The sequence below is a fragment of the Natator depressus genome, chromosome 6 (assembly GCF_965152275.1).
Source record: "Natator depressus isolate rNatDep1 chromosome 6, rNatDep2.hap1, whole genome shotgun sequence".
NCBI classification, from domain to species: Eukaryota; Metazoa; Chordata; order Testudines; family Cheloniidae; genus Natator; species Natator depressus.
The window spans coordinates 65158130-65170502 of NC_134239.1; the positions used below are offsets into that span (position 1 = coordinate 65158130).

Below are 12373 nucleotides of genomic sequence, written 5' to 3' on the forward strand. Positions count from 1 at the left end.
GTGGGTGGGTGTGAACTCCCTGAGGGAAAGCTTAGTGGAAGAAATGAGTTTTGCTGCTATTTCTGTGGCCATTCTTATCTCTTCTAGGGGTGAGTTCCATAGTCTAGGTCCAGCCCTGATATTATTACATGAAAGTTGTCTCTCCCACCCTCAGGAGCTTCCCCTATTGGTTGACAATTTCATAGTGCCAGTGGAGACCATGATTATGGAAAGATTGGTGATCCCTCAAAGAGCGAGGGCCAGTCCCACAGAGGCCTTTGAACATCAGGGCAGAGACCTTTCAATAGGGAACCAGCACCAAGAGCGGAGCACTGGGCCGATGTGCGCCTGGTAACCTGTTCCTAAGCAAATGGGCTACTATGTTTTGTATCAACAAAAGTGGGAGCTTTTTCAGGGTGTGCAGCACCATCCCTAGATCTGAGTTGCAGTAATCATGTCTGGGGGTCACATATTCATGGATCACTGTGGGTAGTTCTGCCCTGGCCCATAAGATGAGGCGCCATTGCCTGGCCAGACACAGTTGAAGTGGGCATTCGTTTCCTGACATGGCCATTTGGGAATTCAGATGCACTAAGGAGGCCAAAAAGATTCCAAACTGTGGACTGACTTCCTCTGAGGGTAGATGCCTTCAATAATGGGGAATGCTTTAGAGGAGACATGGTTTTCCAAGGTCTTTTCTCATCCTCCTGCCATCACTGAAATCTCCCTGGGGTCCAGTTTAGCCATTTAGTCTGCACGCAGGTGCTGGTTTTGGCCAGGTATTGACAGAACTGGCAGATGGGGCAATTTACATACCATAGTATGAATATAAGGCCAGCCCCTTTACACTAAGATAAACAAGAGCTAAGATATATCTACAGTATGGAACATATAGTTTGTATATATAAAATCATGTTACACTGTGAAACACAATGATGAAAGAGGAAGAGAAATAGTCACAGTGAAACTTATACAAGGTACCATTAAGCAACCTCCGGTCTTCAGAAGTCACACCAAAGTATCCCCCAACATAATGAGGATGTTCTGCTGTATCTTTATTAGATGAACCCGTCCATGAAGAAACTGATTGGTCACTCCTAGAGGAGTCATTTCAGACATATTTCTAAGTATTTACACTTAGAGAATATACAGTGGGTTGGTTTGGAAGCTTTATTGGCATGAGTTTGAAATAGCTGCATTACTCAGGATAAATAGCTAATCCAGCAGGGAGTTGCATAGTTCAGCCCAAATGATGATCAAATATTTGTTTCACACACATACACTTAAAAAAAAAAGTCTCTACATCTGCCCTGGAAATTGCACACACATCATCATTTGTTTGTGCACAACCTATTTTTGCACGTGTGGTACATGCTTGTGCAGTTTTGGGACAGCCAGTACATGGGCTGCATATTTGAAAGAGTCCTCCCCATATGATTTTAAATATCAAATTATTTTCAGCAGAAATGACATTTCCATAGCATACAATGCTGCTGATTTGTTGCCAGGCAGTGTTGCTAAGCGTGATCTCTCTTTCAATGACGGACGGGCCACTGAATGGCATTGCAGTGTCACCTACACTATAACACTCATTCAAGACAGAGTTCTTGAAGTAAAGGAGGAAAAAACCCACTCATACACAATAAATTACAGCAAACTAGGTCACAATCACAAAGATGCTCCCACAGTTAAGCTTTCCCAACCATCATGACATACTGTGCGTATTACTCACTCTATTGCAATTTCACATGATTAAGCGCCCGTAAGGCAGCTCGTCAGCATCCAACAGTCATATGGCAACTTATGCAACCAAGCAGAAAGGATGACTTAGGGTTGGCATTGGCCTCATTAATCTTAAACTGAGCAAGTATACATATATACAAACACACACACACACACACAGCCAGTTCCTTGGCTGGGGTAAATTGGAGTTGCTCCATTTTGCATCCCAAGTGGCCGCCAGAAGGAAAACTGCCAGCTGTCTTGGCTAACGGATATCCATCAAAATTAAAATGAACAGCATAGCGGATGACATTACAGCCAAGAACACTGAGCATTAAAACCAAAACTAAACTCAGCAAGCATGCCAGAGGGCAGGGTGGGGTAGGCCAGAGAGTTTCTCAGAGCTGGGATTGGAACGCAGAAGTGCCTAGCTCCCAGGCCTGTTCTCATATCACTAGAACACGTAGGAACTATCTTACAGGGCATGAACTGTCCAAGGTCGGTCAGGGTCAGAAGACAGAACTTCTTGGCTTCCTGTCCCATCTCTCTCTCTCAGGAAGCCATCAAATAGTGTGTGGTGGGGGAGATAATTACAGGGAAAGGGAAAGGGAAAGGGAAAGGCAGGGTCTTAAGTGCTTGCCCCATCCAAGAAGTATCAGAAGGTCCTAAAAACAGACCAGGTTCAAACTCTCTGGCCTTGGGCAAATAACTGACTCTGGTAGTATATAACTAGGAGTTATTTTCTCTCTCACAAATCCCGGGGAAATTCTCTCTATTGACCTATTGAGATGCAGGTCATGCTATATTCTAAGAAGGCCAATTGTTCACACACTCAAAATCCTATAGTGATGATTAGTACTGGTAATGAAAACTTTTTTTTCTTAAAACATCAAGATCTTATAAAAACTGCTTGCAGAAGGTGTTGAGGAGAGTAGAAAAGGAAATCTTATATCCCAGGGGAAAAAACAGTGGCAGATCTGGGATTGAAGGCCAGGAAGCCATGTTACACACAGTTCACAGCATGCTGTCTTTACTTGGCAGATCTGCGCCAGCCTGTTCCCAATGACAGATCTTTCATGGCTGTCTGATAAGTGCCCTGTATTTTGGACTGAGGGAGTGGGCCACTTACCAAACAGGCTGCAATGCTTTTGTCATTCTGAGCACCCTAAGCCTGCTTTTCTCCAGAATGAAATGTGGGGGGGGGGGGCTCTCGGAGAACATTTTAACACAGCAGCACTTTGCCCTTCCCTAATACTGCTTTCCCTTGTTCAATCTATATGGCAACGAACCTGCCACCAACCCAGTAATGGAAGTTCATCTATGCAAACGACATCTGCTGTGGGCTACAGGGTCCAACTTCCTCTGGGCTGGAGAAGACCCTGAGCGATGACGCTGCAAAGCTGGCCAACTACTGCAAGACATGGCGCCTTCAGCCTAGCACCAGCAAGACAGTCTCTAGCACATTCCTCCTACACCATGCCAATTCTAAGAGAGAACTAAGCATTATAATGAATGGCCAGAGGCTAAAGCATGAAGCCTACCCAGTTTACTTAGGCGTGACCCCCAACCGAACACTGACATACAAAAGCCACCTGAGCAAGATAGCAGCAAAGATCAAGACATGCCACAACCTTCTCAGCAAACTGGAAGGTTTTTCATTGGGAGCAAATGCTCCAACCCTAAGGGCCTCAGCCCTTGCCATCTTATACTCAATAGCGGAGTACTGTGCGCCAGGATGGAGTCAGTTGGCACACACCAAAACTTGTTGATATGTAACTCAACAATGCGTATCACAGAAACTCTCCAACCGACTCATCTTTCAGAACTTCCAGTTCTGAGCCACACTGCTCCCCCTTATATCAGGAAGGAAATTGCAACAGACAAGCTGCTTGAGAAGATACATGCTGATCCAAACTTGCCCTTGTTGAAAGACCTTTTAAACCCACCAGCTACACATCTTTCATCACAACACCCATTGTGGTTGAGGTTGCCATGCCAGGACGTGATAGCGGAGTCCCTGTGGCAGGAAGACTGGTGCTTCTCACCAACCACCAATCAGTTCCTCGTCACAGACCCTACTGCTCACCCACCCAGCTTCGACCTGCCATGTCATCAGTGGGCCCTTCTTAACCCATTCCAAACTTGGCGAGGCCTCCGTAAAGCCAACTAGCATTGTTGGGGTCTTCGAGACAATCCAAGCTGCAGCTGTGGTACAGATCTAACAATGATACACGTTGTAAAGGAACCAAATTCAGAGGTGGGCTCTAAGAGTTCCATTTGGCCATTATGAATGCTATTGCTTGGCTCGGTGAATACACAAAATGCTAAATAAATAAATACTGCTTTCCCAGCAGTGAACCCTAGATTACCAGCTATCAGTTAAACAGTTTTCTACTCTTAGAAAAAAGCCCATATTGTGCACAGCCATAGAGTTTGCTGTGGCATAAGAAATGCCATTGATTCACAGGCTTGCTATATGAACCCACAAAAGGAAGTGTCTGCCTTCACCCTGCTAATAAATCTATCAGCTTCATGAACACGTGATTTACATAGGATATGGTTAATCAGTTTTTTCCAGCAATATAGGCTAGCTCAGTAATGAAATGATACAAAAAACACAGGAACTTTACCTTTCTCTTTCCCCTTCCTGGACAGACAAATAAATCCATTTTGGTGGCTGATTCTCCCCCTCACCTCCCCAAACCATCTCTCAAGATTCAGACAATTGCATCATCCTGTTCTTGATGAGCACAAGAAGGTCAAAAAAAAATCCAACCTTGATCAAACAAGAGAAAACTGGATGATTGAGGAGTAGCTAACAGAGGCTAGGACACCAGTTTAAATTCAGCCCAGGTCACTAGTGACCCAATGTAATTATCAGATAATACTCAGACATACCATGCATTGCCATATTAAGAGATAGATCCGATGATTTTCAGGGGCCCATCAGCAATGAGTTGGTGGCTTCAGTTCAGTTGCCAGTGGGCAGGTGACCATTCTGCAGAATACTACCAGTTGCTGAATAGCACAGAAGCTAAGGACTGAATGGAGTATGAGCAAGTCCTTCTTGCTTTCATGGATTTGTCTCATATGTTCAGAGAATCTCTACCTTCCCAGATGCTGATATAAATGAAAGTAACTATAAGAGGGAGATCCAAACCATAAACCCAGGCCTGAATTTTGCATCTGGAGCTCAACTTTATGGGCCAGATGCTCAGGTTGTGTGTGTTTCATACAAGTTCTACATTACACATGGGCCAAAATCAAACCCCTGGATCTGAATCCCCACCTGAACCCCTCCCTCTCTAACGTGCCAAATCCAAACACCCCAAACTCTGGGGAAGTTCAGAGTTGAGTTCTCTTCTTCCCATCAAAGAGATATGGGATCAGATCCTTAGCTGGGGTAAACTGATGTAACCCCATTGCTTTATGGAGCTATGCTGACTTACACAACCTATGGCCCAGGGGTTAGGGTGCTCTCCTAGGGTGTGGAATACTTGGGATCAAGTCCCTGTTCCACATCAGACAGAGTGAGGATTGGAACCTGGCTCGCCCACATTCTGGGTGAGTGCTCTAACCATTGTTTAGTGCAAGTTCTGGTGATATAGGTAGAGGTAACACCTAGTTTGAGTATTCTGCCAGGGATTAGGTGCTGGGCGTCAGGACTGAGATGGCTTTGCACATGCCCACTGGCAGAAATTTAAGCACCTCTTGGGTTAGATGGTGGGAGCAGGGTGGTATGAGGATCTAACTTTTGGATTTAGGCCTAACGTGGTAGTTAGGGGCCTAAATCCTTTTGTGGATCTAGCTCGCGTGTGTCCAAACAAGCTGAACGGTTGCAAGAAATTAAATAGCTGGTGTACAAGCTTATGGCAGTCAGCTAGAAGATATTGGCATAACTGGATATACCATGAACAGGTAGTTAACTTGTCACCCTGTTGACAAAACAGATTGTTACATTGATAGTTGGCACATTTCCTGGCAGTTGCTAAGACAACAAAAATCCATTTATTACGCACAAAGGGACACATTTTGCTGTTGGACTCATTAACACAGACCATGCCACTTACTCTTTTAGCCTTCTAATTGGTTTATTATTGTAAGGTTTAGATCAGATACCCAACATGCTTTTGATTCCTTCTACTTGAACTAAGGGACGCAGTTAAACTGCTTTCTCTTTACTTTCCTTGATTGATTTCCTCCCTCAAATATACGAGAGAAGAGGGATGTCTAGTTCCATTCTATCATTTTATCCAATGCAAATCCATGAAGAATATCTAGCTGTAATTGAATGGTGCAAAGACTAAAATGGTAAGAGTAGTGTGGAAAGAACTTATCACCCTCCACTGGAGGCATCTGCCTTCAGATTGTTTAGACAGTCTACACCCTCAGTCTCCACCTGCACCCTTCAGGGCTTCTGAAGACACAAATAGCCATAGCTGTGAAAAAATGCCTTTTTCCACCTGCAGCTGGCCAGGAGACTGCACCCGATGCTGTCAGATTCAGATTTAGCCAGAGTAGTTGATGCATTTGTGACCTCTAGAATTGATTGCTGCAGTTTTTTGTACCTACATATGAAACCAACAACCTTAAAAATGCGGCAACTGGTATAGAACAGCAGCTCCTTACTCAGTAACACAGGACACGGAGACGACATCACCCCAGAGTTAATCTCTTAACTATCTTTCCTTTGAATACCACATCACTCACAGTTTTGGCTCTCATCTTCAAGTCTAACCTGACAAACTGCCTCACCCTGCACAATCATGACTTCCCAAAACAGCTACGTTTCATGGGAACAATGGAACACAAGAGTGAGATTCATATGTACAGAAGACAGAGCTTTCTTGGCAACTGACCTGTGACGCTGGAACTCACTCCTGGAAAAGATGAGGATGACCACAAACCTCAGCATCTTCAGAGCAATATGCAATCCCTTCTTCAGTGTTGGCTTCCCACAAGAATACCACAAATATTTTATATTTATATATATATACATACACACACACACACATATACGCACGCACCTAGGCCTAGCTGACTGAAGTGGAGAGAAAAAACGTGTGTGTTCGCTTTGCAATTTCATAAGCCACTCAAATAAAGTGATGGGTGCCATATAAGAACATCGATAAAAGACACTGTCATTCTATAATCAGCTAAGCAAATGAGAGACCTATGCATAGATTTTCAGTGTCAGCCCCTTGTTATCAATTGACTATCAGCCACTTGGATTACAATTGATTAAAGGATATCTGGAAAACGCAAAGAAGCCAATTGGTCCCCAAAGTGAAATAATTACATTCTGGCTACCATTTTGAAGGTTCTGATTATGGGGAAAATGTAAGATCAAGTTTGCCTAGAACACACTGGATTCTCATTTACTCCCGTGAGAATCAGGAGTAACTCCAGTGAAATCGGTGGAATGGCACTAGTGTAACTGAGAGGAAACTCAGGCCCGCTCTCAGGAAATACAGAGATCAAGTGTTACAGCTCTACATTTACTGCAGCCACCAGGCCTCATTACACCAGGTGCAGTGCAATGGTGAATCATTGACACCAGGGCACAGTGGGTACCAAATGCCATCAGGCGAGATTGGTAGCATTTTTCTGCTAGACACACAGTGCAAGGCAGTGGAGAATCATGACAATTTTAAAGATAAAGCAAGAGAGCAATGATATACATGAACAGCTGTTAATTTAAAAGCAGACATGTGCCCTGTAACTGACTGAAAACATTATGAGATTGTCTGATGACCTTAGTCTGTGCAAACCTGACTATTCTTTAGAGAAATGCTTTGGCATGTCAATGTAGTTAACCTGTCAGAGTTAAACACTTTAAAATATTTGCAATCTTACATCTTTGATTTAGTATCTTGATCTTTATTAAAAGTTAGTTATGTTGATTTAGCTGATCATCCCAAAATAAGCCACAAATAATTAAAGGAAATTCCCAGACAGTCAATAGACCCAGAGATGGACTGGTTGAACGAAGTTATTTTATAATCTCACTAATGTTTGGGCTGCACTACATAGTTTATTTTTTTTTCTCCCCATCTGAATCTGAAAGGTGCCCTGATTTACCCTTTTAAAGGAGCAGTACTATCTAGGCAGCAGCCAACCCCTTCAGAACTTGCACAAACCAACTCATTTCATGTATCCATCAACTACACTCTCAAACAGATTCAAACTGGGCATGTGGAGGTTAAAAGGTTCTGAACCCCATGACCAGGCGCTGAGCCATGCAATCACTTTAGATTCATGTTTTTAAATCACTACGTCAACAGCCCACCTATTCTATTTTTAAAGTTTTCTGTCTCAATAGGTACATTCTCCATCCTCCTATTTTTTGTGCTCTTTAGGCAGAGACAAAATATAATACAATCCCCATCCATATTGTAGGTGGGTAGAATTGCTTCTATTGATAGTAAGTTGAGTACTTGGAAACACTGAACAATTTTTGCTCAATTATTTTGTGCTGGAAAAAAATAAGGCTTCTAAACGTAGCTACCCACTGCAGCTATTTGGCAAAGCACCTCATTAAATACCAGCATTACTTTCAAAAGACACCCTGTATATATCCAATGGGTAAGAGATAAATGGCCATAATCGTTCAATACTCAAGACTGCACAAAGTGGATATTTCATATCTGCACAGGGGGTTCTTAATTGAACTTTTGCCCCAAAGCTAAGCTTTCCTGTAGCTAAAGTGCTCCCTGATGCCATGCTGGGGTCATGTTCTTTGTCAGGAAAGCAGAGCTTTAAATTATAGTTAATTGTTATCCCCAGCTGCCTTCCCCCCCCCCTTTTATTAATGCCACTTTTAAAACAGTTATTTATGTGAGCAATTGTTTCCCTGCTGCACCATAACTTACCACTACAATGTAATGAACTGCATGGCCATATCCCATGCTGTATGGCATTAAAATCATAGCACCAGTCAAAAGAATGTAGCCCCAGCAGTTATAATATAGAAACTGAATTGTATGCGACTCAGTAATAAGGCAAACAGTTGGAATATGAAATCAGAATGGTTTCTATGTAAAGTCATTAAATTAGGGGTAACCCAGGGGATTAACAATGAGGTATGGAGACTTTCACAGTTTGGTGGAGATCAGAACTTGTTCAGTCTGAATTAAATTTGTGGCCTCAGCCCAGTTCCCTGTGGACAGGCATATACATCACAACGCAAAACTGGCGGAGAAAAAAAAGAGCCCTTAATAGGCATCATCTTTGGTGACAATCACAGGAGAACAATCAAGGACTGAATGGGCCATGGAAACTGGGTTCCCCTCACCTTTGGAGGTGATCCTTTCAGCTCAGGTTTGAGGCATACTGAGAATGGGGCACCAAAGGAAACCTTACACTGCTGCCCATGCTGTAGCATTGGGAAGGAGAATCAGCAGAATTCACCCTGCAGGGCTGTCTAGCTGACACCCTTCTCAGGGAATTCACTTACTAAAAAAAATGAAGGAACCAAATGGAGGTGGTGTTGGTCTGAATCTTTCTGGAATGAACCATCCACTGACACATCACCTTTCCAAGGCATTAGATAGAATGATGCCTACTACAGTCTCACAAATAAGGCACTGTTTTGGGCTGCCAAGCAATTAAACATGGACTACAGCAGAGTGCATTCCAAAATAAATGAATTTATGTCAGCGTGGTTCATAAAACAGAGAGAGCCTTCAGGTGAGGCTCAGTATTGTATATGCCAAGGTAGTCTAGCTGGATTCCTCTGTGTCCTTAGATCTAGGCGTTACAGTTTAAATAGCAATTTTCTCCCCCAACAGGAGTACTTTAAGGCTTCCCAGCTGACAGAGAATCACTTAATCTTTGCTGTAAATGCCAACACTTCATTTAAAGTGTCCCATTATTACTATTTTTGGCATTCATTATGAATCTCCTCATCATAATTCATTTGGCATATGAGTGTTATATGTTCCGTGGACTCTGTTAAAAGTTAGTGTTAATTACCACTGTATGGAGTTAAAATAAAGTGTCATGCCATAAATTCTTAAAGTGTGGGATTGGATAGTTATGATCAAGTCAGATGTTGGGCCTAATAAAGTGGTATTTTCCACAGAAAGTTGATTAAAAATTGTGGGACTGATGGAATTTCACATTCTTGGCTTATAAAGGACAAATCAAGTGAAATGCTTCCCCATCAAAATGTCCCCACTCTGCATGCTACTCAATGCCAATCATTTAAGAGGGAGCTGGGTACAACTCTCATGAGTGTATGGGGGAACCATAAATAAAATGGTTTCTTCAAAGCCCCTCTTATGGTTTTGAGTTGTAGCACAGGTTGTATTTGAGATTTCTGCTTTGTTTATTGATTTTAACACAAATAATTCCCTCCCCCTGCCACAAAGGGATGGTAAGGAGAGCTGTTAAATATGCTGTGAACTTTAAGAGAACATTCCCAGGCATGATCATGGAGTGCAGAATACTTCACTTCCTATGCCCCCTTTGCCAAAGCTTTATCAGTTAAAATTGCTTATTACTCAAGCAATTACTATTCACCTTTAAAAAAAAAATTACCCAGGTCATTTCTTCAAGCCTTTTCCTAATGACAGCCTCTGTTCAACTGTTCTAAACATGTGAGATTCGGATTTGGGTTGTTAGTTTTAACAACATTAAAGGAATATTTTGTAAACTGTTTTTCCTCCCCCCAGGGCTCTCTCTCCAGCCTGATGCTGGATAGCCTTGAAAGTCAAGGGCATCTAGCTCTAGGAATAGGAGAGGCGATCGCCTCTCTCTCTAGCTGGGGCTTCCTAAATTGAAAAGTCAATTTCCCTAATCTGCAGAAAATCCAGCACAGTTTTACTGTTAATCCGCTGTGATGTGCTGCAAAAAAAGCCAGAGCCAGCACCACCCCCGTCATCCAGAACAAGACAAGCTTGGAAAATTCAGCCTCTCCAGGTCTAGATGCCCCGTTCCTCATCTTAGTCTTTCTGCAACCAATCGCACGCTGTCATCCCTCCCTCACCCCCACCCCCAAACTTAATATTGTTTCATACTCACCATGTCATAAACATTCAGAATCACCGGTTCATTTGCCATTGTTGATTGCGGCGGACACTGGATTTTAACCCCCAAATCCCTGCCAGATGTGGCGCTGCCCCCCGGGTACGCTTTTACCCTCAGCTACATAGGATGGGAAATTTCTTTCTACGGTCGCCGAAGAGAGAAGCTTGGCTGGGGGGTGGGGAGGGGGGAAGAGACACGCTTTTCCCGGATGCCAAAGTTGTGGGAGTGTTTTTTTCACCCCCCAACAGCAGCGTCAATCCTGGGTTTCTTTCTAACGCTGCAGCTCATCGGGGTTGCTGCATTGGTACAATACACTGCCCAGGCACCCTCCAGCCTTGGAACTGCCAATCCAAACGATAGACAGGGCAGGCTCTTTGCACAGATATCAGCCCCCCTTTCTCCAGAAAATTTGCGGGGAGAGGGGGGTTGAACTAGCGAAAGAGACGAAGACTCCCGGCCGAAGAAGGCATTGACATGGAGCACCCGAATGCGGAGCCGCGCGGCCGGCGGAGGAAGGTCAGCTCCCCATCGCTCTGCTGCCGCGGGTGGAACCAGGTCCAGGTCGCTGCCCTCACCCTCCCGGGGTCCCCGCTCCCAAAGGCGGGGAGCGAAACCCGGGCCGGGCTTGGCTTGACGCACCCGCGGGGCCGGGGAGCGGAGCCCGCCGCGGTGCTGCAGTCCCCGCGTCTCGAGGGCAGCTGTCCAGGTGCTGAAGTTTCTCTCTGGGTCTCTTCTCGGGCCGCGTGCGGGGAAGCCTGCGGAGCCGAAAGGGCATCGGAAGCCGCGGCAGGGAGCTGCGGCGGGATTCCGGCTCCCGCCCGGCTCTCGGGTGAGGAGAGGGACGCGCCGCAGGCCAGGCAAGCCACTGGGCTGCTCAGCGAGCCTTGGAGTTACTCTGCCATCGCATCCGTAGGAGTTTGTCTCCGGCCCGGCGTGCAGGGAGCTGCCCGAGTGCTGAAGGGCGGGCTGGAGCGCGCCCAGCGCGGGAAATCCTTGCTCTTCCCGCCACTCAGAGCGGGAAGGCGAGCTGCAACCCCTACTTCGGGAGCCGCTTGTCCCGCAGGAGCCAGTCTCCGGGGACCGAGAGCTGATGGAGCCGGCGCCGCTCCCTGCGGGACCGATGCATCCCCGCCCGGGGATGAGGTGGGGTGGATACGAATTGAGGAGCGGGCTGAGCGAGCTCGGGAGTTGCCTCAGCCCTGGCCCTAGTTAGGCGGGCGCCGGGCACTAGCAGCTCCGCGATTTCTTGCAACCGACTCGCAAACAGCATTCAAATCCGAGCAAACGAGAACATCCACTGCGGTCAATCCCCTCCGGCTCCGGCTTTAAGGGAATCGCGGGGGCTGGGCTTGGGGGAAGGGCGGCAGGGGGCTTCCTAGAGGCATCAGTTTTCCCGGGGGAGCAGCGAGCTGACCTTAATGCTGAGGCAGCGCAGATCTTGCCTGTAGTAGCCAAAAAAGGGAGCTGGGATGACCTCATCGGAGTTGGAGGCGTCGCTCAGGCTCTCTGCCAGCTTGCAGCCAACCAGATCTGAATGAAAAGTGCAGGGAGCCCGTTACATCAGCAAAGCCCAGCATTCCCCGGCCCTCCACAGGCAACAGCTGAATGCTTTCCTCCGCCGCATGGGAAACACTCAATAAAC

General features: G+C 45.5%; 1 protein-coding gene across 2 annotated transcripts in view; it reads right to left on the minus strand.

The window, feature by feature from the left end:
* The window catches only part of LOC141989170 (deubiquitinase DESI2-like), a 76285-nt gene extending 64267 nt beyond the window's left edge, over positions 1–12018 (minus strand). The window contains exon 1 of one of the 2 annotated variants that reach the window (XM_074955568.1): positions 10726–12018. In XM_074955568.1, the coding sequence (XP_074811669.1) occupies positions 10726–10764 (39 nt within the window). In that variant the 5' untranslated portion in view covers positions 10765–12018. The remainder of the gene's footprint in view (positions 1–10725) is intronic. The other variant, XM_074955566.1, reaches the window with a different exon arrangement.
* Between the last annotated feature and the right edge of the window lie 355 nt (positions 12019–12373).